We start from the raw sequence: 27,988 nt of genomic DNA, 5'->3' as shown, positions 1-27,988 counted from the left end.
GGAGTCGACCTGTGGTAAATTCACTTGATTGGACATGATTTGGAAAGGCTCACACCTGTCTATATAAGGTCCCACAGTTGACAGTGCATGTCAGAGCAAAAACCAAGCCATGAGGTCAAATTAATTGTCCATAGAGCTCCGAGACAGGATTGTGTCGAGGCACAGAACTGGGGAAGGGTACCAAATATGTCTGCAACGTTGAAGGTCCCCAAGAACACAGTGGCCTCCATCATTCTTAAATGGCAGAAGTTTGGATCCACCAAGACTCTTCCTAGAGCTGGCCGTTCTCCCATCCTCTTCTGTGGAGATGGGAGAACCTTCCAGAAGGACAACCATCTCTGCAGCACTCTACCAATCAGGCCTTTATGATAGAGTGGCCAGACAGAAGCCACTCCTCAGTAAAAGGCACATGACAGCCCGCTTGGAGTTTGCCAAAAGGCACCTAAAGACTCTCAGACCATGCGAAACAAGATTCTCTGGTCTGATGAAACCAACATTGAATTCTTTGGATTGAATGCCAAGCATCACGCCTGGAGGAAAAGCTGGCACCATCCCTACGGTGAAGCATGGTGGTGGCAGCATCATGCGGTGGGGATGTTTTTAGGAGGCAGGGACTGGGAGACTCTGGAGAGACCTGAAAATAGCTGTGCTGCAACGCTCCCCATCCAACCAGACAGAGCTTGACAGGATCTGTAGAGAAGAATGGGAAAAACTCCCCAAATATAGGTATGCCAAGCTTGTAGGTTCATACCCAAGAAGACTCGAGGCTGTAATCACTGCCAAAGGTACTTCAGTACTATGTACTGAATACTTATGTAAATGTGATATTTCAGTTTTCTATTTTTAATAAATTAGCAAAAATGTTTTTTTTTTTATTAACAATAAAAACAATTTTTGCATTGTCATTATGGGGTATTGTGTGCAGATTGATGAGGGGAAAAAAATATTGAATACATTTTTTAATAAAGCTGTAATCTAGGGTCAATGTTGAGGCTGTGTTGCCTACCCTCATCACCTGGGGGCGGCCAGGATCCAGTTGCATAGGGAGGTGTTCAGTCCCAGGGTCCTCAGTGATGAGCTTGGAAGGCACTATGGTGTTGAACACTGAACTGTAGTTAATGAACAGCATTCCTTTTGTCCAGGTGGGAAAGGGCAGTGTGGAGTGCAATAGAGTTTGTGTCCTCTGTGGATCTGTTGGGGCGGTATGCGAATTGGAGTGGGTCAAGAGTTTCTGGAATGATGGTGTTGATGTGAGCCATGACCAGCCTTTCATAGCATTTCATGGCTACAGATGTGAGTGCTATGGGGCGGTAGTCATTTACACAGGTTACCTTGGCGTTCTTAGGCACAGGGAGTATGGTGGTTTGCTTGAAACAGGTATTACAGACTGGGTCAGAGATAGTTTAAAAATGTCAGATGAAGACACTTGTCAGCGTCCCGGTAATCCGTTGAGCCCTGCGGCCTTGTGAATGTTAACCTGTTTAAAGGTATACGGAGAGCCTGATCATACAGTCATTCAGAACAGCTGATGCTTGCCTCGAATTGAGTATAGAAGGCATTTAGCTCTTCTGGTAGGCTTGTGTTACTGCGCAGCTCTCGGCTGGGATTCCCTTTGTAATCAGTGATAGTTTGCAAGCCCTGCTGCATCCGACGAGCGTCAGAGCCGGTGTAGTAAGATTCAGTCCTGTATTGAAGCTTTGCCTGTTTGATGGTTTGTCGGAGTGCGTAGCAGGATGTCTTATAAGCGTCCGGATTTGTGTCCTGCTCCTTGAAAGTGGCAGCTCTAGCCTTTAGCTCAGTGCAGATGTTGCCTGTAATCCATGGTTTCTGGTTGGGGTACGTACGGTCACTGTGGGGACAACGTCGTCGATGCACTTATTAATGAAGCCGGTGAAGATGTGGTAGACTCCTCAATGCCATAGGATGAATTCCAGTCTATGCTAGCGAAACAGTCCTGTAGCTTAGCATCTGCTTCATCGGACCACTTCCGTATTGAGCATGTCACTGGTACTTCCTGTTTGAGGTTTGCTTGTAAGCAGGATTCAGGAGGATAGAGGGTGGGGGAGAGCGGATTTCAGTTTTCCTGCATTAAAATCACTGGCCACTAGGAGCGCTGCCTCTGGATGAGCATTTTCTTGATCCATTCCGCTCGTTGAGTGCAGTCTTAGTGCCAACATCGGTTTGTGGTAGTAAATAGACAGCTATGAAAAATACAGATGAAAACTCTCTTGGTAAATAATATGGTCTACAACTTATCATGAGGTATTCTATCTCAGGCGAGCAGAACCTCAAGACTTCCTTAATATTGTTAATAAAGAGAGGCACACTGTCACCACTGATCTTACCGGACTCTGCCGTTCTGTCCTGCCGATGCATAGAAAAAACAGCTAGATTTACATTATCCATGTCCTTGTTCAGCTACGAATCCGAGAAGCATAGTATATTACAGTTCTTAATGTCCCGTTGATAGGATAGTCTCGAACAGAGCTTGTCCAGTTGATTTTCCAGCGATTGCACATTCGCCAATAGAACAGAGGGTAGAGATGATTCATTCATCTCACCATGGTGCCTGCACGCCGGCCACTATGGCACCGTCTACAAGTGTCGGCGATTAGGGCCCTGTATTTTGCATCCGACACATTGAAGTAGAAGTCCTCGTCCAAATCGAGGTTAGTGGTTGTTGTTCTGATGTCCGGAATCTCTTTTCGGGTCACAGGAAACGATGGTGGAAACATTATGTGCAAAAAAGCTTTAAGATCAATGCAAAAAAAGACAGAAAATAGCATTATTGGTCAGGAGCCTGTAAAACGGCCGCCATTCCCACCATTCTAATTACAATGTGCATCCTAGTGTGTTTGAGTGTGATGTTTATTCACATTTGTCTGTTACAATATGTGATAGGCCTGTATGTAGATGTATGCATATATTCCTTCTGTTCATAAGTAGCTTAAGTGTTGAATTACTCTGTCTGTCTGTCTGTCTGTCTGTCTGTCTGTCTGTCTGTCTGTCTGTCTGTCTGTCTGTCTGTCTGTCTGTGTTACAGATGTGCCTACGTGCATCCATCTGAGGCCGCAGTGGAGCTTATCCTCTCTCCCTCTCCAAGACGCCCTCCTTGCAGTGAGGAGAGGAGCTACAGCCAGTGGCCCCTCCTTCTCCAGTTCTCATTGGCCGAGAGGAGCCACCTCCCTCCTCTACCTCATTGGCATGCAGGCAGTGCAGTGTGAGTGAGTGAAGAGAGAGGAAAGAGAGAGCGAGAGGGAGCAGTCAGTGCTGTAGGGAGGAGGGAGAGTGAGTGAATGAGAGCTGCTGGATCTGCTGTTTGATTGTTATGCTGGGCTGCCTCCTTCCACACTGTACTGGCACAACAGAGTACCCTGCCACCACTACAGACGCTGCTGATTACTCTGCTAGTTAGCCACACTGCTAGCAGGAGAGCCAGGGGCCACCAGGAATCAGGCTAGCTGGGCTTCTCCATCCTTTGAGCAGGGGACGTAGCCACGTCGTGGAGTGGAGGGGGCTAACACTACTGTTTAGGTACCCGCTTCTACTTCATCCAAACATCCCTCTCCCCACCACCACCACCAGCAGCAGCCCGCTCGCTCCTCTCTATGCCCTTGTCCTCGGCGGCTCCTCTCAACTCCCTGGCCAGTATATGGATAGAAGCTCTCTGTTTCAGCTCATACAAGAGCAGGTAAGCAAGCAAAGCAGCGATTGGGGGTTTCTATGGTTACCGTCTCCTGCCAGCAGCCAGCCGCTGTCTGTCTATCTAAAGATGTAAGTCAAGAGGCATCAGTGAGAACTGCTGCTAGGGGAGAGGGGAGTGGGAAAAGGGGCATGTCGGCACACTGGGGTGGAAAGTGTAGTAGACTGATGCTACTGAGGAATACTCAGGCAATATAGGGTCATAGAAGAGTATACCTTTGAAGGTGAGGTCAGATCATGGATCACAGTTTGCTGAGGTGGCAGTGGCGTATTTTCCTGGTTTACCTGTGCAGCAGTGTTATGAATTAATTGATTGTAGGTAGTGGTGGTAATGAGGTAATTTACCTGGGGAAGGTTGGTCCTGACCTGATGATTTTACTGTGATCAGTGGGCCACTCTTCTGGGCACTAGTTTTGGTTGTACCTGTGTTATTGTGTGCCATAGGTCTGTCTAGACGTCTAGTCTTTTTCCTAGTCCTTGAGTATCTCAAAGACACTCAGAGATGTTACTCTTGGCCAAAAAATAACCCAGAGGCGATGCTGTGCTCTGCAGTATCAAGGTCCAGCACAAAGACAGCCACAGACAGCCACAGCCTCAAGCACCCTTTCAGCTCTCTAAGGAGGCATTTATTCATCTTTGAACATTCTTCACATTTTTCAGTTCTAGTATTTAAAGTGTTTTGTTAGCTAAATCAAAGCCTACTTTATTGCTTTGTTTTATCAACTTTGTGTGTGTGTGTGTGCATGCTAGTGTTCATCTTATCAGTCTGCCCCCCCTAACCCTAACCCCCCCCATCCCTCATTCATGTTATTAGCTGACTGGACCATCCCACTGTTCTGAGGCACCAGTGGGGGATTTGCCTGATTGATAGATATAATGGGCAATCATTCTGCTGAGAGGGAGGCATTGATTATCTGCTGCAGGGTCTAAGGGTCACGAGGGGCCTATCTGTAACACATTGATCAACAGACTTAGAGGTGTGTGTGTGTGTGTGTGTGTGTGTGTGTGTGTGTGTGTGTGTGTGTGTGTGTGTGTGTGTGTGTGTGTGTGTGTGTGTGTGTGTGTGTGTGTGTGTGTGTGTGTGCGTGCGTGCGTGCGTGTGTACGTGCGTGTGCGTGTGTGTGTGGATGCCCGTGTGTTTTACCTGACCTTTTTTCAATATGTGTGTGTATGTATGACAAGGAGAAAGCCACCAAGGAATATTGAGTGAATGTGAATGTGGTTAAAGGATGTGCTGTGGTCATGGTGGTGGTTTTCAAAGTTCGCAAGTAGCAGCAGGCATAGTGAATCGTTTATGAGCAAATCCTCGAAGATAGAAAGGTGATAGCGTGATCATTTACTTGTAGCTTTAATGTGAGATGTTTCAGTGGAGAAACACTATGTTAGAGGGCTTGTTGCAGGCACCTCTTTCATATTGGGCTGCTACATCAGACTCTGCAGAGAGAGAGAGAGCGAGAGAGAGAGAGAGAGAGAGAGAGAGAGAGAGAGCGAGAGAACGCTACATGAGTGACTTTATTAGTCTTTGTCTGCAGGAGGTAGCTGTGCTGAGCTCAGGCTGTTTCTGTCCCCCCCACACACATATATTTATTTAAATAGCAATGACACTTAATAAGGAAACTGGGAGCTAGAGCTCCACCATCACTGAGCCATGCGATCATTAGTTGATAAATATCTCCTCTGCGACTCCCCTCCTTACAGAGTTATTTTCACCTGCTACATAAAGGACAGGGTTATACCGTTTTGACGTATATATGCCAACCACAGCATGGATGAGGTTCTTATGTTCCCTTTCCTTTTCCTAGAGGTCTGATACCGTCAGTGTGGTGCTTTTCATGCGCGGCATTTGAGGAATGTCTCTAGATGTTTTTTTGTGTGAATGTGCTGGATGTGTAAATGGAAGAAAATGTAGTAATCGGTTCGAGAGAGAGCTGTTGTGGTGGCCTGGCTGCCACCATCTTGCAGTCAGTCAGTGCCACAGTAGCCTAGAATGCTGCAGCCGTATGATAATTACAGAGTGGCCCAGTCAGAGAACAGCTGTGGATACCCGGTTAGCTCAGACACTAGCGCTATGCTAATACACTGCCACGCAAGTACTACTGCAACACTTATACTACTCTGAAAATACTGCAATACTCAGATGCTTCATGTGTACTACTACACTACTACACCACTCTAATACTACTACAGTACTATACTGAGTGTACAAAACATTAAGGACATCTGCTCTTTTCATGACATAGACTGACCAGGTGAATCCAGGTGAAAGTTATGATCCCTTATTGGTGTCACCTATTAAATCCACTTCAATCAGTGTAGATGAAGGGGAGGTGACAGGTTAAGAGTCTTGACCCTTGAGACAACTGAGACATGGATTTTGTATGTGTGCCATTCAGAGAGTGAATGGGCAAGACAAAATATTTAAGTGCCTTTGAACGGGGTATAGTACTAGGTACCAGGCGCACCAATTTAAGTGTGTCAAGAACTGCAACTCTACTGGGTTTTTCATACTCAACAGTTTCCCGTGTGTATCAAGAATGGTCCACCAACCAAAGGACATCCAGACAACTTGACACAACTGCGGGAAGCATTGTAGAGTCCACTCCCCTACGAATTAAGGCTGTTCTGAGGGCAATATTAGGAAGGTGTTCTTAATGCTTTGTACACTCAGTGTATATTGCTGCACTCCTACTACTACAATGCTAAATTAGCACACTCATGTTATTACAGTACTACACTCCTACTACTTCATAGATAGGCACTGCACAAATAATTACTGAAAGTACCTAGAACTTCCTTGTTTTTATTTATGGCTGCGGTCTGTTTCCAGGTTAGGGTCTTCTCCCCTTCCCCACTGTAGTGCTGGTTGCTCAGTTAAGTGAGGTCTGCACTGGGGTCAGCCTCAGTGGCTGGTTGCTCTTCTGACGGTAATAGAGGTCCTGGGGGTTAACAGAGAGGTCATTCCCCTGCAGCCTCCTTCTCATCCACACTATTTCATCCCCCTATCTTCATCCATCCTCTTCTACTTGCCCCCACTATATTTTTCTTCACCCTATCTCATCCTCTTTCTTTTCGTTAACCCTTTCACCCTCTCCATTCCTAGGTACTGGTGTCACCCCCCCCCCCCCCTTGAGCCCTTAGCCCTCCCCTCTTTCAACCTCCCTTTTCCTCATCCCATCCTTTTTTCCATTCCCCTCATTATCTCTCCAACCATCTATATCTATCTTTTCCTACTCCAGTGCTCCACCTCCCCTCTAACCTTTCTTCATCCTCTCTCTTCCCTCTTTATCTCCTTCCGTCTCTTCTTCATACACACATATATTTATATAGCCATGACACTTAATAAGGAAACTGGGAGCTAGAGCTCCACCATCACTGAGCCATGCGATCATTAGTTGATAAATATCTCCTCTGCGATTCCCCTCCTTACAGAGTTATTTTCACCTGCTACATAAAGGACAGGGTTATACCGTTTTGACGTATATATGCCAACCACAGCATGAATGAGGTTCTTATGTTCCCTTTCCTTTTCCTGGAGGTCTGATACCGTCAGTGTGGTGCTTTTCATGCGCGGCATTTGAGGAATGTCTCTAGAATTTGTTTTGTGTGACAGTGCTGGATGTGTAAATGGAAGAAAATGTAGTAATCGGTTCGAGAGAGAGCTGTTGTGGTGGCCTGGCTGCCACCATCTTGCAGTCAGTCAGTGCCACAGTAGCCTAGAATGCTGCAGCCGTATGATAATTACAGAGTGGCCCAGTCAGAGAACAGCTGTGGATACCCGGTTAGCTCAGACACTAGCGCTATGCTAATAAACTGCCACACAAGTACTACTGCAACACTTATACTACTCTGAAAATACTGCAATACTCAGATGCTTCATGTGTACTACTACACTACTACACCACTCTAATACTACTACAGTACTATACTGAGTGTACAAAACATTAAGGACATCTGCTCTTTTCATGACATATACTGACAAGGTGAATCCAGGTGAAGCTATGATCCCTTATTTGTGTCACCTGTTAAATCCACTTCAATCAGTGTAGAGGAAGGGGAGGTGACAGGTTAAGAGTCTTGAGACAATAGAGACATGGATTGTGTATGTGTATCATTCAGAGGGTGAATGGGCAAGGTAAAATATGTAAGTGCCTTTGAACGGGGTATAGTACTAGGTACCAGGCGCACCAATTTAAGTGTGTCAAGAACTGCAACTCTACTGGGTTTTCATACTCAACAGTTTCCCATGTGTATCAAGAATGGTCCACCAACCAAAGGACATCCAGCCAACTTGACACAACTGCGGGAAGCATTGTAGAGTCCACTCCCCTACGAATTAAGGCTCTTCTGAGGGCAAATTAGGAAGGTGTTCTTCATGTTTACTACTACAATGCTGAATTAGCACACTCATGCTACTACAGTACTACACTCCTAAGGGTCTTCTCCCCTTCTCCACTGTAGTGCTGGTTGCTCAGTTAAGTGAGGTCTGCACTGGGGTCAGCCTCAGTGGCTGGTTGCTCTTCTGACGGTAATAGAGGTCCCGGGGGTTAACAGAGAGGTCATTCCCCTGCAGCCTCCTTCTCATCCACACTATTTCATCCCCCTATCTTCATCCATCCTCTTCTACTTGCCCCCACTATATTTTTCTTCGCCCTATCTCATCCTCTTTCTTTTCGTTAACCCTTTCACCCTCTCCATTCCTAGGTACTGGTGTCACCTCCCCCCCCTTGGGCCCTTAGCCCTCCCCTCTTTCATTCTTCCTTTTTCCTCAGCCCATCCTTTTATCCATTCCCCTCATTATCTCTCCAACCATCTATATCCATCTTTCCTACTCCAGTGCTCCACCTCCCCCTCTAACCTTTCTTCATCCTCTCTCTTCCCTCTTTATCTCCTTCCGTCTCTTCCTCATGCCCCAGCACTCCTAAAGGGGAAATGCAAAAGCATGTAACCATGGCAATGATGTGGCTTGTCAACGCGTCATCCTCCCGCTGTTGGATCGCTTCAATAACAGCGGCCTTTCTGCACCATCCCCTCCCTCTTCTCCTCTCTCACCCCTCCTCCCTCTCTCTGTTTTTCCCTATCTCTTTTCCTTTCTTCCTCTGTCAGACAGTCAGGAACCCCACTACCCTGACTAAGCAAAAAGGCTCCGCTTACAAGCATCATTCACGCGACTCCGTTTTCCTAATTAAATGTATTGATTGTTAATAGTTCTAATTACCAACAAAGACCAATCCTTCACCGCCTCTTCACCTTCTCAGAAGATGGTTGCTCCTGGTACTTGTTAAACCAAGCTGGCATCACAGACTAGACGTAACATAGTAAACAAAAATGCGGGATATTCAAATCAGTGCAATATGTTACGTTTGGTAGGCTTATATAAAGACATACGTTTACTTAAGGGAATAATGAAAAGAGAGTTGCGTGTTTGAATTTCATCACAAACAACTTTAGCATTTTAACTAATTAGCAACTTTTCAACTACTTACTACTTTGCTACTACTTAGCTTGTTTGGTAACCGTAACCTTAGAACTTTAACGTAACTCCTAACCTTAACCTTAACCCTAAACCCTAGCGTAGCTTACATTAACCCCCTAGCTAACGTTAGCATTAGCCACCTAGCCACCTAGCTAATGTTAACTCCCAGTAAATGATAGCAAAAATCTTTGGTTAAATCACATTATCTGGTGGAACAATCTGTAGCTAAGAATACTGGTCATCAGCAAAGGATGGGAGAGGTGTTCATGAAATTGCCATTCAAAAGAAACATACAGTAAGTTCAGGGAACCCTGTGGGAGAAGTGTTGTCAGATCAAACTGCCATTCAGCTCATCTTGAGTCATCTTCTGCTTGAAATCCCGCATATATCCAATCCACCGAGAGGGAAACAGTTCTGCTACAATGACACACGCAGGCAGAGGAATTATGTTTCTCTACATGTATCCACACCAGGAAAAAGCCAAGGCACCACACAGTATTGTCTTCTAAAACAAAGAATATAATAAATTATACTTAGAGTTTGAAACTGTGCCAGCATGACAACATTAGGGTAGACTAGTTGAACATGCATACATGTGTACAGGCTCATAGATTACATTTAGATATCTAGCCTAATAGACTCCTGTCTGTGTTTGTAAACATTGCTGCAGGAGGGCGACGTGCGTAACTTGGTGGCAGAACAAAGGGGAGTTCTTATAGAACGGCAAAAAAAAGAGCCTCTATTTACATGTTGCTTATAAGTGCATTTCGCACTACTTTTGGATTTCAAGGCTCATGTGAATGTCCTATTTAATATCATGTTTTTGTCATCATCGCAAATCAACTGCATTATACTTTAAAAAACGATCAAAACATAATTGTAAGCGTATGAGAACCCCAAAAAGCTATTTTGTCTAGATGTAATTTAAACATAAATCTAGGCTATGTTGAATGGGCGCAGATGGCGATGGCTTTCTCACTGCAGTCAAGAGTTGCACGCATCTGTGTGTGATGTCAGTGTGGTGGGTACTAGAAAAGGGTCTATAGAAACATGGCATAACTCTCAACCTTTTGCACAGTGACCAGACTGTACAAATGTACCTAGGTAGTTAGGCAGACAGTATCTAGCTACAACCATGTCTTTTTTATTTTTATTTTTTTTATTTTACCTTTATTTAACCAGGCAAGTCAGTTAAGAACAAATTCTTATTTTCAATGACGGCCTAGGAACAGTGGGTTAACTGCCTGTTCAGTGGCAGAACGACAGATTTGTACCTTGTCGGCTCGGGGGTTTGAACTTGCAACCTTCCGGTTACTAGTCCAACGCTCTAACCACTAGGCTACCCTGCCGCCCTATCAGACATGCTTAGGCAAATATTTTTTTATATAGTAAAACCAATTTATCAGTTTTAGAGATTTGTTGTTTCTACTCACTGTTAGCTAGTAAACTTAATAATTGTTATTTACATCTGTGATTTTGAAATCATAACCAATGTCAACCCTCGTCAATTATGTTACATGTTACACAGCTGGCTAATACAACTATTTACAGTTAATGATACACGTTTGCTAAAAAGTTACAAACGCAAGGCCTGGCGCATAGTAACAAGTTAGCAGGTGCCAGGCTAACTAGCTAGCCATCTCCAGTCGTGCTAACGTTTGCTGGTCAACCTAGCTTTAGGTGGCTGGTTGTAACGTTGTAGCTTGCTGTTTAGTAGCTGGCCATATCTACAACTAAAAAGAGAAGAGGTTTTACAATCGAGATACAATAGATCTCCGATTGTACAACTAATCTACTTTTAGTCATAGATATGACTACCTGTAGTTGTTTAGCTAATTTAGCAAGCTAGACTAGCTAGCTACCTACCTAAGTTAGCAAACATAAAAATTATGTGTAACACGTGTTAAGTTAGCAAACAGAAAAATTAACTGTAACACATGTTAGCCAGCAATACACAATATGAGTTTCAGTAGATAAACTAAAATTAGCTAGCTAGGGGGCTTGCAGGAAAAAATAAGTTACTTAGCAAGCCACAATATTTGTGATCTTCCCTCTTGGCGCTGCCATTGGCTGTAGCTGAGCTTTTAGCTAAATTCAACGTTTTGTTTCAAATCCTCTTCGCTATATTCCGGTTGAAACATGTATGGTTGAATGTGACCATGTAGCAACAAAAAAAGGCTCCATTGTTGAATTCGTGTTGGTGAGAGGAATCACTTGAAGCCATTGCGGTCTGGTCACTTTTTTCAGTTTTGACCAAAGGATTGTGTTATTGGTGTACGTCTCCCTTTCAAAAAAGCCTGCATTAGTGGAGGGACAGGGCAAGAGCACGAAGCACCACCCCACACCACACGGGTTGTAGTCTTTCAGAGACGGGAGAAAAGCTGTCAGCTTGTATATCTAGCAATGAATCCGTTGATAGGAACATCATCGAAACACTTCCAATGGCTCTATCAAACAAGGACAACCATATCAAGGACAAGGACAACCATATCAAGGACACCAGAAGCAGTCATAGGGTGTATCAGTCAGCGCGCAAAGCCCAGACCTTCCTCCTGGGTAGTTATGTGTGAAACACATTTCACTGACCTAGAAATGCCTCAGACATGATGAAAACAAGCCCAGATTCTCCCAGGGTGAAATTCCCCTTTAATGTTTCACAACTTTTATTTGTATGAAATTCACTGAGTAGGATGGTGATCCCCATCCTCTTTTGAGTAGCCTCCTGGTTGAAGGGCTCTGGCTAGTATTACGTAGCCAGCTAGAAGGATGAATCAAGAAGCTAACGTTAAACGGAGCCTACCTTAGCAGGCTACTAAGTTCTCATAATAACTTTGCTTTACAGAGAATAGACTACTGAGACGGAAAGTGATGTGGCGCTCAGTGGTGAAGCTGAGGTAGGCTGCAATGCATGCAGAAGGAAGCAGAGGAGACAGAGAGAGAGAGGAATCAAGCAGAGAGAGAGCTTAGTACAGTGGTTCCCATACTTGGGGTCGGGGCCCCATGTGGTGACACCTGAGAAAATCTGTACTAATCTTATCAAACAAGTTAGGGGAAAGATATAGTATGTTTCAATATGAACATCTCCACATAGCCTATCTTCCCTACATTAAGATGCAAACAAAGTTATAAAAATGTTTTGGTTTATATCAGTGGTTGTTTACCTCTATATCACTGATATTAATACAGAATAGTAAGTAATATCCTAGAAATTCATGTGTATGTGATAATACGATCATCTCTGTGCTCCATTGATGTGTTTGTGCAGAGCTTGATTAGTAATGCCTCGGAATACAAACGTGAAGGCTATGTAGTTTGAGAAAAGAGATATCTATGTAAAGAGTTGAGTATTTTATGCAATTCATCATTGCAACTGACTGAACAGTCGCTGATGCTATACGTGTCAGTGTGAATAATTTCTCATATTTCCCTCCTTTCAGGGAGAAACATTACATCTGTATAGCTAATAGGCTACGTGTTTGTAGATTGATTGAAGTGAATGAACCTACAGCAGCCAAGGTAATAATGGCTATGGTCATGCCCTCCCTTTCTCCCCCTCCTATCATCCTAGTGTCCTACACTCAGCCTGTGTAAAACGCTGGTTGTATCTGCACCCCTTCGCTCTCTCTCCTCGGCACCAGGGGCAGAATCGACTGTGATTCAACAAACCTCCATGAAACACACAGTAAGGGGATTAAGTAAAAATAGATCTGAGCCTTCTTTCTTTCTTGGTTCATTTTCATACATGCTTTCGCTTTAGCTGCATTTCAGGAAGCCTCATACAAGCTCCAGGTGGTCAGGTCCAGCCAGTGAGGGGCCCCGGCGTTCAGCAGAGATTACCCAGTGTGTGTTATGTCACGAGTTGACTGATTACCAGTTTGTGTGTGTGTGTGTCCGTATCCGCGTGTTTCAAATCAAATGTTATTCGTCACATGCGACGAATACAACAGGTGTAGACCCTACAGTGAAATGCTTGTGTCCGTGTCCACGTGTGTGCACATTTGTACGTGTGCCTGCCTGTTGGGATTAAAAATAGCTTTTACAACAAAGTGTGATAATGAAAACACAGGCATTTACAGTCGTTGCTGCTATTAGCATTCAGAAAGGGTAGGGCGCTAACATTTGATAGCTAGTATCAACAGAGCTAACATGCTACCATCTGACTTGAACCATCATCAAGCTTACACACTAGTACATGACTGCTAGTACCCTGCCCCTGGGTTAATAAATAAATAACTAGAGACCTGGGGAGGGTGAACAGTCGATTCATTTGAATTAAAGAGTTGGTTTTGTTCAATTAAACAGCTGTAAACGCTGCTGAAATCAGTACAGTGGACGAGGAAAATAACTCCACGAAGAGAGAGTGATAGGCCTTCAGAAAGTATTCATACCCCTTGACTTATTCCACGTTTTGCTGTGTTTACAGCCTGTATTCCAAACTTTTTTCTCTCACCCATGTACACACAATAGCAATAATGACAAAGTAAAAATGTTTTTCTTTTTAGAAATGTTAGCAAATGTATTGAAAATGAAATATAGAAATATCTCATTTACATAAGTATTCACACCTCTGAGTCAATATTTTGTATGCACCTTTGGCAGCAATTACAGCTGTGAGTCTCTAAGAGCTTTCCACATCTGGATTATGCAACATTTGCCCATTATTCATTTTCAAATTCTTCAAGCTCTGTCAAATTGGTTGTTGATCATTGCTAGACAACCATTTTCAGGTATTGCCATAGATTTTCAAGTAGATTTAAGTAAAAACTATAACTTGGTAAGCAATTCCAGTGTAGATTTGGTCTTGTGTTTTAGCTTGTTGTCCTGCTGAAAATTGACTGAACCAGATTTTCCTCTAGGATTTTGCCTGTGCTTACTTCCATTTTTTTTTTATCCTGAAAAACTTCCCAGTCCTTAACGTTTACAAGCATGCCATAACATGATGCAGCCATCACTATGCTTGAAAATATGGAGAGTGGTACTTGCTAATGTATTGGATTTGCCCCAAACATAACACTTTGTATTCAGAACAAAAATGTATTGCTTTGCCCACATTTTTTGCAGTTTTACTTTAGTGCTTTGTTGCAAACAGATGCAGGTTTTAGAATATTTGTATTCTGTACAGGCTTCCTTCTTTTCACTCTATCAATAAGGTTAGTATTGTGGAGTAACTACAATGTTGTTGTTCTCCTATCACAGAAATTATACTCTTCAACTGTTTTAAAGTCACCATTGGCCTCATGGTGAAATCCCTGAGTAGTTTCCTTCCTCACCGGCAACTGAGTTAGGAAGGACTGGGTGACTGGGTGTATTGATACACCATCCAAAGTGTAATTAACTTCACAATGCTCAAACAGATATTAATTGTCTGCTTTAGGTGCAATAAGTTCCCTTTGTAAGACAATGGAAAAACTTTCCTGGTCTTTGTGGTTGCATCTGTGTTTGAAATTCACAGCTCGACTGAGGAACCTGTGTAGGGTGGGGTACAGAGATGGGGTAGTCATTCAAAAATCATGTTAAACACTGTTATTGCACACCAAGTGAGTCCATGCAAGTAATATGTGGATTGTTAAGCACATTTTTACCCCTGAACAAAGAGGTTAAATACTTATTGACTCAAGACCTTTCAGCTTTTCATTTTTTATTCATTTGTAAACATTTCGAAAAACATAATTCCATTTAGACATCATGGGGTATTGTGTGTAGGCCAATGACCAAAATAAATCTTTATTTAAGCCATTTTATTTTCAGGCTGTAACACAGCAAAACACACACACACACACACACACACACACACACACACACACTATGTATAAGGCACTCCCAAGGATTTTCTGATTGATCTTCCTTGCTAAATTGAGCTGTAAAGCTGTTGAGCTTGTGGCAGCTGCAGTATAGACTGGTACTGCCAGGCTCAGTGTTTATACAACCACTCTCCACTCCTGATCCTGAGGCAGTCAGGGAAATGACCTCTGCCCACTGAGTCACAGGGCCATCTATATTCAGAACGAAAGGGCCCAAACCACAATGGGGAACATTGAGAGTCCCTCCTATCTTTACACAGACTAACATGATACACACTGTGGGTGACTCCAGAGTGATGCAACAGCTGAAAGACCACTGTTCCGCCCTGGAGCGACAAGGAGCTGTTGGTTTACTCTCAGAAGACTAATGAGTCTACGTTAGCATTACAGGAAACATAGTAAAGGGCTAGGCACTGAGCGGTCGTCCCATATGGTCTGTTTGTGCTGGATGGGTTTGGCCTTAGGTAAACTCATACACAGGACTAGACAACTCAAACTAGACACCCTAATGAAAAACTAGCACGGGATATTAATGAGCCATTGAATCAAATTAAATTGAATATTTAAAACAGGAAGGAAAATGGGCAGTTGATGACGGATAGATACAGTACAAACATAAAAACACAGTCGGACGAGGGCTCATACACACTGTACACCACACGCACATACACACCCTATACTTTATGGGCCATTTTTAACCGGCACTATTTCGGACGGTTAAACTCTGGCGATTTTTATGACACTCCCCCGCTTAAATTAATCACGGGTAGACCGAGGCGTGCGAGCTTCAGCGGTAGTAACCCACAGGGGCCGGTCGCCTCACAGTGAGAGTGGTGATTAATGAAAACCACACTGTCCTGATTGGTCCACAAATTCAGCTAGAACGCGACTCACTAAACTCATTAGAAGGAAAAACTGTGACTTTGACTCCAAAATGAAAGGAAAGACTCCAGAGAATCTAATGCTCTCTACTGATTTCATTCTGTACAACGACATATGGTGACAGCGGTGGGATTTCAGTCGTACAGTGGGTTCAGGTCACGATGTACCATTTTGACACGTTGGCCCATTTTGGTTATCACTCCTGCCAAACGACTGATGTTATCAGCCTGCTCTTTTCTTCTCAGCCTGCCCATTTAATTCGAATAAATACAGCTAGCTAGTGTTCTGTTTTTAAGGCTAATTCTTCCATTGACGTTCCCACTGAAAGTATGGCTTAATTAATGCTGCTCTCATTGACAGACTCTTCTCTCTTGGCTCCGTTACTCTCCATTGTCCTGGTCTGTCTGTTCTATTGTCTGTCTGGTGTCGACTGTTGTCTATGGACTAGTTGATAACTACAGTACCCCTCTACATAACTGTTGTCTATGGACTAGTTGATAACCACAGTACCCCTCTACATAACTGTTGTCTATCTTTTAAAAAGCACTGCAGATGAGATGTGTTTTGTATATCAAGAACGGGAGGTAGAGAAAGAGAATTATTTGAAATGAACAGGATTAATTCCCTTTCAATTTACTCAACGTAGGAAAGGAATGTCACTTTTCAAATCTTGAGTTCCCTGAATTGAAATGGAATTGAGCCGATCCTTGCTAATAAGCCCTACTACTAGAATCGTCAACAGCAGCATTCTGATCAGCCTGCACTGATATTCATGTGTTGTTGTGTTTTGCCAGCTGGACCCAGACAACACCGGTTTCATTGCAGTGGAGAACTTCACCAGTCTGGTGGAGCACCATGAGCTGCAGCTGGACCCCTCCAAACTGGACATGCTGTTTGCACTGGTGCAGAGCAACGAGGATGGACAGGTGTGCTACCAGGAGCTCATCGAGCTGGTGAGTGACAGGGAATGGACACACACACACACGCACACACACACGCACACACGCACACACACAGAAGCACGTATAGTACGTGCACACACTTGCTACAGAATGATTTGAGGTTCATGATGTCAAAGTGTACCTGCCCATTGCAGTCTTTTGTTCTTCAGAAAGAGGTTTGATCTTTCTAATTAAATGTAATTATAAATAAACACAAACAAAATGTAATGATAAATAAATACACACACAAGTGCCACACACACACACACACACACACACACACACACACACACACGTTTATACATTATACTGTATTAGCTGTTGGTAGAGAAAAGGGGAAAATCCTGCCTCAATGTCTTCTACTGAGCAGTGTTCTGAGTTCTGATGCTGCTAGGAGGTCAGAGATATTCTTATTCATTCCTCTCCACTTAACCTGTCTGTGTTTAGACCTTTGTTCCGATATATCGAATTAATGCAAAGCCTTTTAAAGGGGCTGAGGTGATTCTTAGTCTTGAGTGTAGCCGTAATCCAGAGCATGTTTCTTCTCCTCGCAGCATATGGGTTTAAGCAGCGTGATTCATTCAACACGATGCAATTCCTGACATGTTTTCACTTCCCTAAGCTGGTTCCTTCCTTCGCTCTGTTCTGCTCATGGTTTGTAATGAAAAAGCTGTTCCATTTAGTTCCCCTTCCAAATGCTCAGGTCTAGCTTCTAGTGTGTGAGCAGCAATGCAGATGCAGGTGCTCTCGCCGACATTCCAACCCCTTCCTTTAGTTTGCCCTTCTCCTATCGTCCACCCCTCCCTTTTTGGATCTTCATGCCTCTTCCTTCTGTTACTCCCTCCATCCCAGATGTGATACTCTTCCCTCCGACTACCCCCTTCTGCAAATCTTATCCTCCTTTAATAGTATCCCTTTATTCATAACGTACCCTTCTCTCTCCCCAATATCACCCCCCCCTTTCCTTTAGCCCCCCCCCTTTCCTTTAGCCCCCCCAGAATTTATTTTCTTCGTCACCCGTGTAGCTCCAGATCGTATGTTAAAACCCTCCCCAGGTTTAGGGCAGCATCAGCGAGACAATTTAATATTCACCGTCAGCCAAATGCAAATGGTGTTCGATCAGCCCAGCATTGGTAGTAGCAGGCAGTGATCTAAGGTCATTTGAGAATGCTCAGCCTCACAGATATATCGACATCCATGTCTGATTGGTAAAGATTTGTCTGACAAACGTGTGCGCACACAGTTTGCATCCATTTTTCACCGGATGGGCACAGACGCACACTCACAGAGGACGTGCACTTGCTCACTAACACATGATCAGGGACACATACACACACAGACTCATTCACCGTACACACGCTCAGCGTACCGATTTGCTGACTCATTTGGATGATATTCAAATGCTGACGGGAATCTGTTCTCTTCTCTGTGTGATGTGTGTCTTATAGGAGCAGGTCTGGTTTAGTTTGTCGGGGAGAATATGCAAATGTGGCGTGACATTTTTAACCAGGTCATAGCCAAGCTGACACCCCCCCTCCAACCTTCCTCTGGTTGTCTTCTTCTCTTTCTATCACGCTTTATTTTTCCTTCTCTCTTCCTCCTTTTGTCCCTTCTTTCTTTCTCTTTCCATCTCCTTCACTTTTCCTCTGTCTGCCTGCCTCTCTCCCTCCCTCTCCTTCAGGGAGAATTATAAGGGGGACACCACTGACAGTATGTGTCGGATGAATGGTATTCTGAGTTGGGAAGCGCACCGCTGCCATTATATTACCACCAGTGTCTAACGTCTGCCGTATGGCCTGAATTAAGACCTGGCAAAGAAGATAAAACACCCCTGCCTGTGGAGCTGGAGCAGTGTGTGTGTGTGCGTGTGCGTGTGTGCTGTGTGTGTGTTTTCACACATCTGTGCACTCTACATACTGTACATCAGCAGTTATGTCTAGCCTTTTGGCCCCGAGGCGTGGGACTTTCATCCTGTTAGTCTGCTGAACAGGGATGTTAAACTTTCCTTCGCTCTATTGGTCTTCGGGCTCGGTGTGAGTTGTTGATCCACACATACTGTCTCGACGTGACTGGGTGTAAATATGTGTCGGAAGCGAGCTCTTGGCCCACAAGTTCAGAAGCGTATGGCTGCGTGAGTGTGTGAATGTGTTTGACTTCCTCCGTGTTTTTCATGCCGGCTGATCGGAGCCAGAGAGCTCCATCGGACCAGCCTGGGGGGGGGGGTAACTCATGCTCCGCTAAAGCCTCTCAGGGGGATCGCAGACTCCGAGAGGCCCACACACACTTACAAACACACATACACACACACACACTTACAAACGCACACCTCATTGTCAGGTGACTGTGTTCAGGAAAAATCTGTTTCCCTAGTCATTGTTCCTCCTTAATCGGAGAGATACACCAATACGGATCCCACTGCTGCCACCATCTGTCAGTGTGCGTTGTGATTTAGTCATGGCAGACAAATATAGAAAACGCTAGGCGAACTTTACCAAGCATGCTTCAGTCAACTACAGTACATAGTGAAATGACAATATTTCCGGTTTTCTATTTAACATCAATATTGCTGCAGGGATTCTCTGTGTTTCTGCTTCTCTTGAAGAGGGGATGAGGTTGACACCCTAAGCCCAGAGCGCCATTTGTCACCTGTGACCTGACTGAAGCTCTCTTTGGGAGTGTTTAGTGTCCCCAGCAAGGCCATTTGGGATATTTAGTGGCTCCAGTGTGGTCGTTCTAGTGTTTTGAGACTTCAACGGAGTCGTGCTGACAGTGTTTAGTGCCCAGGGTGCATCTGTCTTCTGAGTTGACGAGCAGGGTCTCACTGGAGGGAAAGACAGAGGAACAGATGCACCTTATCATCCCTGTCACACACACACACACACACACACACACACACACACACACACACACAGTGGCTGTTCATCAGCTCCACACACACACACGCTCGCAACACACAAACACACCCTCGCAACACACACACACACCCTCGCAACACACAAACACACCCTCGCAATACACACTACAAACTCAGGCAAGCACCATGTCTCTTTTGGGTGAGTTGCTGGCTCTAAAGTGGTGCACTTTGCTTAAGTGTCGTGGAGTGAAGGTTTTTCCAGTTTAGGTCCTGATGATTAAACCATGAAGGAGGGTTATGGCTATGGGCTGCTTGGGAGATAAAGGTGGGCTCTCATTTTAAAAGGGTTTTGGTAGAATGGCTCTGAGAATCTGGGTCAGTGGAGAAGGTGGGCGAACAGTGATTTAGTTTCTCTTATATTACTGTGTGTGTGTGTGTGTGTGTGTATTTAATAGCTTAATAATGCATTATTAATGACCAGTAAATGAGAAGTAAATGATGTGCTGTTCCTGTTTAACAGAACTAAGTGATGGTGAGTCATTTACTGCATTGGTGATTCAGGACTTTTTTATTTAACCTTCATTAGGACATTAGGATTCCAACCTGGTTCTGCACAGTATGTAGTAAATCATTTAGTAACATTCATTGAATGAGTTCTGCATTGCTTGCTGTTTGTGGTTTTAGGCTGGGTTTCAGAATAGCACTATGTGGCAGGTAGCCTAGTAGCCTAGTGGTTAGAGCGTTGGACTAGTAACCGAACGTTTGCAAGATCGAATCCCCGAGCTGACAAGGTAAAAATCTGTCGTTCTGCCCCTGAACAAGGCAGTTAACCCACCGTTCCTAGGCAGTCATTGAAAATAAGAATTTGTTCTTAACTGACGTGCCTAGTTAAATGAAGGTGAAAAAGTGATATCTGAAGAAAAAAAAGGCTTTATTAATACATTTGATTATTCGTCTAGCTAGCACACATCTCTACACATGAAATAAGTTCAGCTCACATTGTTTGGTGAGCATCAGGCCCAACTTTGGAAATGTTCTGGAATGGATAGCCTGAATAATTTAGAATGACTCTATACCAAACTCAATATACACATGTACCTCTATAAATGGATGACTATGGAACAAATAGCATCTTTATGTTTCATTATTAATTCAAACTATTGAGCAGTACAGTATTGACCAAACACCAGTACTAATTAAGTCATGAAGGACAGAGGCTGGAGCTGAGCTGAGTACCAACATGTACTGTAACCACCTTGCTGTTTTAAATACACACGACTGGACACACACACCGATGTCAATTAGGTCCAATCCGGTCTCCCTGGAAGGGAATTCTATCTAAAGCTCCATCCTCAGACTTATCCTTAAATATCAATTATTTTCCCTGGCAGACGTCTCCTTCTTGTCAGGGGAGTTTTAGCAGTGGACCATGTTGATGCCAGAGTCTGAGGTCCTCGTGAGTAGTGACGGGATGGGATGTGATGCTAGCACGCCCTGCTAGAGTGCTCCTACTGAGTTTCTCAGGGCTCGCCAGTCAAGTCGTCAGCTCCCACGCTAACGTGCTTTATTGTCTGCCTCCCTCTCTCACATCCCGAACTTCAAAGGCCGCGCTTAACGCTCACGTTAGAAGCGGCGGTCCCTCTTGTCGGATGGAGAAGGCGGGGCAGAAGGATAAGTGTCTATTGGGAAATGTCTCCCGGGAACATTCAGGAGCACAAATGTCAGCGAGCGCGATGAAACGTAACACTAAGAGGAGAGGCAGCAGGTGTTTTGGGAGAACAAACAGATGAAACACTGGAAACACAGGCATCGTTTAGAAAACAAATCCCACAGAGAAGGAAAAAAAGACATTTGTGTATACATCAACCCCAACCACGCACAAACACCTTCCTTTTATCTTAAGTCTTCTAAGAAAGACATTATTGAAGACGGGTGGAAACACCCTAATTTCCCTTCCCTCCCTGGAAACACCCTAATTTCCCTTTCCTTACTTCCTAATGTCTCCCACCCACCCCCTCGCTTCTGCTTTCCTCTCCCTCCTAGCGCACGTACAGTATAATTACATTCCCTGGCCTGGGCTCGATCGCCGTGCTAAAATATGCTGTGGTGCTTCCACGGGAGGGCCGGCAGCGCCTCTCGCGCTCACGCTGGTTATCGCCATGCCACAGGCCCACACTCGCTCATTGTTCAACCCCGGCATCGTAATTACTTAATACGTGTCTCGCGGCATCCCGTTCCACTAAACTTCCCCACCACCATCCACCACCGCGCTACAGACGAACTATATTTCTGTTATTATTAAATGATTTACTTTAATATCCTCAGACGGCTAAGATCCATTTGTATGTGATTTGTTTGTTTATATATTTCTTAGTCTCCTAGTTTTTCTTTCTTTAATTAGCGCTGTATTGATATTGCCCCCGATTTCTTTCATTATTATTATGCTCCCCACAATGTCCGGATGTAATGAGCCTGCACACAACAGCACCTAATGAATTACGGTTGGTTTGCTTTCGCTGCCTGTCTGGTGGAGTCTGTGGGGACTCTGACAACTGCTGCAGTACAGATGGATACAGTAGGAATGTGGCTTGCAATATTGCCTGTGTATCATCTTGGATTGAAGCATTTCTCCATTGTATAGGTAAACGCGGATCGGTTTTCAGATTGATTTTCGCTATAATATTTTGTATTTTAAATCTCACCTTTATTTAAGAGGACATTCATTTTCTTCCAGATTCATGATACAATATGTGTCTTATCTAGTAATATTTAGTGATATTTTGGGCTTCAACTGTCAGAGTGATGGTTGCACCAGGGTGTTAGCTCAAGATCCTACCAAAGCAGCAAACATCCAGGGTTCCGTGTAGCATGTCACGCTAGCCCCCAGCTGTGCCGTTACTGCTCACTTAGCAAACCTGGAGTCTCCATGATAACAGGAGCCTGTCACCCAGTCTCCCCACCGCATTCTCCTTCCCTCCTCCTCGGGCAAAACAGCTCAACTCAGCAAAGCTTTGCCCCTCAATGGCAAAATCGCACGTTTATTTTGAGTGAAGAGAGGCGCCATGTGTACCTGTCAAGGCAAGGCAGCGCTGAAATAATCTCCTCCACTTTTAGCACTGAACGGTTCAAGTTGATGTACGTCTTTACTCACCTATGGAAACTGGAGGAACGGAGATTCTCTTTGTTTAAAGTTAGCACATTGAATGTCTTAGCCCCAGCTAGGCTACATGGCTTTTCGGTTCTCTGTGCCTTCAAAAGTTTGCTTCAGCACTTTTGGAAGACATGGGGTTACTGCAATGGTCGTGTTTCAACTTCTTAAAGCAGTTGAAGGTATTTAGCATGCCAATTCTAATTAGCAATCAAATTATAGCTTTCTCTGTCAGATTCAAAGAAATCCTAACTTCTCTCTCTTGCTCTCCTTCTCGCTCACTCCTTCTCTCGTTGTCTCTCTCTCTCTATCTTCCACCCTCCTCAGATGAGCAGCAAGCGCTCCAGCAGTTTCCGACGAGCCATCGCCAATGGCCGCCGCACACTGCAACGGGAGATCCTATTGGATGAGACGGGCCTGGGCGTGTACAAGCGCTTTGTGCGCTACGTGGCCTATGAGATCCTGCCCTGCGAGACAGACCGGCGCTGGTACTTCCACCAGAACAGCTTGTGTCCTCCTCCTGTCTTCATGGCCATCATTACCATCATCCAGGTGAGAGGTCTAAGACGACTGAGATGCTCATTGTTAAGACCTTATTGCGTTGTGACCCACCCGAAGATGTTAGTATTGACTTATGACCTTTAAAATAAGCAGTACAATGTTTCTGGCATAAAATATCTTTAGCTTGAGGAATGAGGAAATGGATGTGACCCAATAATGGGCACTGGGCAGTCTGGACACTGACCCACGCTTTGGTAAACAGTAGTTAAGGGTGCATATATTCAATGCCAGACCTCGAAGGCAACACTGTCAAATTGGCTTTCATGTTCGGATTCTTGGATTCTCATCAGCAACTGATGTCGAACTGGGCAACCAAGCCAGTGGAATATTCTCTGGCCAGTTTAGTGATATTAATGGAACAATTTAGTGACGGGAAAATGAAGAAAACCACCAGACCACTTTAGCCCGGGTGGCCATGACTTGAATAGGCAATGCTATAAAGCCTTCTGCTAATCAACGAAGCCACAGCACTTCCTCTTCGAACTCACTGTCATTCTGAAGAAAGCCAAGTGCTCTTAAATGCTTCACAATGGCAGGGAACGGTCTGTAACGACAATTTGGCTACGATAAAGACTATTTCCCGTTCATTTAAATTCATTGAAATGATGATTAATTGATCTATGAAAAGCAGCTAATGGAATCGGACCAGCTGTGTGTGTCTCTCTCTCTATGTGCATCGCCTGTCGGTGCCAATGGAAGTCTTCAACCAACGCAAGGCCACAAAAAAATGAAAAGACAACATTCAGGGCATTTATTAGCTGAATCCCAATTGGCTCTCATAACAGAACTCTGTACTATGTGATATACAGTAAATGAGTGTCTGAATGAAGAGACGTGGGTGTGAACCCAGCGCGTGTGTCGCCTCTCCCGTCAGATCGTTGTGTTCATGTGCTATGGCATCATGCTGAATAAGTGGGTACTGCAGACATACCAGCCAGACTTCATGAAGAGCTCCCTGGTGTACCACCCCAGACACCGCCTCCAGGTGTGGCGCTTCTTCAGCTACATGTTCATGCACGTTGGGTAAGAAACCACCCCACCTCATTCACACACACACACACACACACACACACACACACACACACACACACACGCACACACACACAGTGCAAAGCAAAACGTAATTGATACTGCATTGACAGATAATAGACGGGGTTGATGGATAGACGGTGATAGATGACTTCTGTAGATACCTTTGATGAAGTGTCTAGACCAAAGGAGCTGATTTAAAACACTATGCATTATTCCTTTGTCATTGAGACCAGTGTCCACAGTGTCCACTGTTCACTGTGTCTCTCAGGTTGGAACAGCTGGGGTTCAACGCTCTTCTCCAGCTGATGATCGGCGTTCCCTTGGAGATGGTCCATGGCATCCTACGCATCAGTCTGCTCTACATGGCTGGTGTAGTGGCAGGTGAGTGTCACTGTGTTAGCGTCATTGGTTGATGTGATAATATCATGGGTTAATGTGTTAGTCATCGCTGTGTTGTACTGCGGGTAGTACCCTATTTTGGTACTTTGGTGTTTTAGTTTTGTGTTGGTGTGATGTTGTGGTCCCTTTGTGTATTAGTCTGTTCCCCATGGCTGATAAGTTAGCCATAAAGGGTAAGTGTGCACTACTGTTCTCATCCAACACAGTGGCTTGTATAAGTGTTTTAGTATGTGCACTTCAAAGATGACGTACTGTCGTGGTCTGTTTGATCCTTTTGATATATGAGACCGACCGGCTCGATTCGGTCTTATGTAGCAAAACTTGTATTGGTGTTTTCTACATTGGATGAAAGTAGAGACTCATTGAACATTGCATATCGTACACTACAGTTGAGGACTAATGGGAAAGCAATTCTGCTTTGAAAGTTGATCAACTTGTAACCCCACATTTGAGAAAATGGCCCTTGAATGTATTGGTATCCCTACTGGAGAGCTCTTCTTTGTCTACACCCATTCAGCATGGTTCACACGCTCTTAAGCCTTAGCTCCACCTGCCTCTTTAAGGATTCACAAGTGAGGCCATGTGCTAAACAGAGTGAGTGCGGTAGTGTACTAAACAACCAAAGATTTCAAGACTAAAGTCTTGTTTTTACTACGTCTATCCACATTGTCTGTAGCTGGACAGTTGTCGCAGTGACATCAGTGACTACTCGTTTCAAGTCCTGCCACAACATTTCACTTGGGATTAAGTCTGGACTTTGACTAGGCCATTCCAAAACTTCAAATGTGTTGTTTTTTAGCCATTTTATGTAGACTTGATTGTGTGTTTTGGATCATTGTCTTGCTGCATGACTCAGCTGTACTTCAGCTTCAGCTGACAGACGGATGGCCTGATATTCTCCTGTAGAATTATCTGATACAGAGGAGAACTCATGGTTCCGTCTATTAAGGCAATTCATCCAGGTCCTGAGGCAGCAAAGCATCCCCAAACCACCACACTACACGATGGTGGACGATTCTTAATGTGGAATGCAGTGTTTGGTTTTCGCCAGGCATAATGACATGAGAACCTCATACCAACGGTCAAGCATGGTGGCTGGATTTTCTCCATCTCCTTAGCTGTCATACTCTGCTTTCACTGGACATTCCACTGATGTCAAAACGGGGTCCTCCAGAAAGCAGAGAGCAGTTCTTCGGGATATCTTTCAAAAAAGCAGCATTAGAAGGATTAGCTACCTACACATACCAAGCAGCTCATGTTAGACAGAAGCAGGCTCCATGGCAGACCAATCTGAATTAATCTCTCGGCATGTCCAGCCCATTCATTATCTCAGCCAATCATGGCTAGTGGGAAGTTTCCTGTCTTTTTCTGTGGCTAAACCAACTAGGCTCGTAATTTAACAATTTAATTCGTATTTACAGATGGCATACAAGTTTGTTATTAAGGCACATGAAAGTTCACATGCCTCTCCTGTGAAGTAGGGATGTGCGACATATGCCTAGTTTCCTGAAATGAGTCACATATACTGAACAAAAACATAAAACGTAACATGTAAAGTGTTGGTCCCATGTTTCATGAGCTGAAAAAAAAGATCCCAGAAATGTTCCATACGCACAAAAAGCTTATTTCCCTCAAATGTTGTGCACATCTATGTTAGTGAGTATTTCTCCTTTGCCAAGATAATCCATCAATCTGAAAGGTGTGGCATATTAAAAAGGTGATTAAACAGCATGATCATTACACAGGTGCACCTTGTGCTGGGGATAATGAAAAGCCACTCTAAAATGTGCAGTTTTGTCACACAACACAATGCTACAGATGTCTCAATTTGAGGGAGCGTGCATTTGGCATGCTGACTACAGGAATGTCCACCAGAACTGTTGCCAAATAATTAAATGTTCATTCCTCTACCACAAGCCGCCTCCAACGTCGTTTTAGAGAATTTGGCAGTACGTCCAACCGGCCTCACAACCGCAGACCACGTGTAACCACGGCAGCCCAGGACCCCCACATCCGGCTTCTTTTTGCATTATTTTGTTTTCTGACTTCGTAAGCCTAATTCCAATTTTGCGATATTCATACATTTTGTTAGACCTGTATAATTTCACGGACTGTTTCTCAATTGTCTACTAAAAACATACATTCTTTCACTACCCCAGTTTTCCTCCTAGCGTACAGGATCTTCATTTGAGCCAGTTTGCTACAGCAGCAAAATAATCCATCAACAGGAAATATTAATTATTATGTGGGTTATAACTAATAGATATTTTTGTAGGGGTTGATATATTTTTCATAAGAGAAAATCAAGTCTGTAATTTCAAAGTGGAAATTCTAAACTTCAGAAGCCTTTTTTAAACCTCAAATACACTGCATGTTTTATATTTCCTGCATTGCAGTAAAGTTCTCCAGCAACAGTGTGATCAAATTAAGATCCTACATCTGTAAGCTTGACTAAATGTCGTTCAACTCCTTGTACTCCCTGAAAATGACGCACGCACACACACACACACAGTACATGCTTGTGAATTATTGGAGCTTTGATTAAAAAAATTTTTTTATGATGACAGAATCGCAGAGAGGTGGAAAGAGAGAGAGAAAGCGAATGAGAGAAGCTGAGTAATGCAGGCTTCGTCTACCTGGTATTGGCATAAGAGCAGACGAGATTCTGGGATTTGAGATGCAGTCAAAACAAGAAGGAGGAGGAAAAGCAGTGCCAGACCATTTTTTGAAGCAGGTGGAGCAGTGCCCGGGGAGTTTGGGGTTCATAGGCTCAGCCGGGGCTCAAAATCACAGGTTCAGGTAGGGTTATAAGGGGGGCTAATGATGAGAGGTACACGTACTAACAGGGGAGTTGTGAGAGAGCGAGGATTGACTTCCAGGTGAGAGGTCAATGGGGCCAACCGCCGCAGCTCTAGGCACAGTGGGAGGGTAATAAAGACACGGAGCCCCGAGCCCTCTTGCCTTCGGCTAACATTTTCCATGAAAATAACAGGCAGACATCAAACAGGGGGAGGGGAGGGGGGGGGGTGACGCTCCGTCTGGAGTTTTAGTGCGGTTTATTTAATGGCAGACACGATATAGCAAGCCTTAAAGCTTTATGCTTGAGTTTGGGTTTGAGTTTGGCCGAGCAGCAGCCCCCATTAACATACCATAGGCGATCGTAACAATACATTTTCTACTGTGCTTTCCATGGGT

The 27,988-nt window shown here is 44.2% G+C and overlaps 1 protein-coding gene and 1 long non-coding RNA gene across 2 annotated transcripts in view; one reads left to right on the top strand and one right to left on the bottom strand.

The window, feature by feature from the left end:
• The first annotated feature begins 3,245 nt into the window (after positions 1 to 3,245).
• rhbdl1 (rhomboid, veinlet-like 1 (Drosophila)) overlaps positions 3,246 to 27,988 on the top strand; it is a 52,795-nt gene continuing 28,052 nt past the window's right edge. Inside the window, exons 1-5 of the mRNA XM_021565172.2 lie at positions 3,246 to 3,691; positions 16,653 to 16,811; positions 23,129 to 23,353; positions 24,237 to 24,385; positions 24,663 to 24,775. Of these exons, the coding sequence (XP_021420847.1) occupies positions 3,653 to 3,691; positions 16,653 to 16,811; positions 23,129 to 23,353; positions 24,237 to 24,385; positions 24,663 to 24,775 (685 nt within the window). The 5' untranslated portion in view covers positions 3,246 to 3,652. The remainder of the gene's footprint in view (positions 3,692 to 16,652; positions 16,812 to 23,128; positions 23,354 to 24,236; positions 24,386 to 24,662; positions 24,776 to 27,988) is intronic.
• On the bottom strand, positions 20,571 to 23,134 carry LOC118939519. Its single transcript, XR_005036477.1, has 2 exons — positions 22,805 to 23,134; positions 20,571 to 22,723 (listed from the first exon to the last, which is right to left on the bottom strand). It is a non-coding gene; the product is annotated as an uncharacterized LOC118939519 (long non-coding RNA).

The sequence above is a fragment of the Oncorhynchus mykiss genome, chromosome 16 (genome assembly GCF_013265735.2).
Source record: "Oncorhynchus mykiss isolate Arlee chromosome 16, USDA_OmykA_1.1, whole genome shotgun sequence".
NCBI lineage: Eukaryota > Metazoa > Chordata > Actinopteri > Salmoniformes > Salmonidae > Oncorhynchus > Oncorhynchus mykiss.
This window is presented reverse-complemented; position numbering and strand designations above follow the sequence as displayed.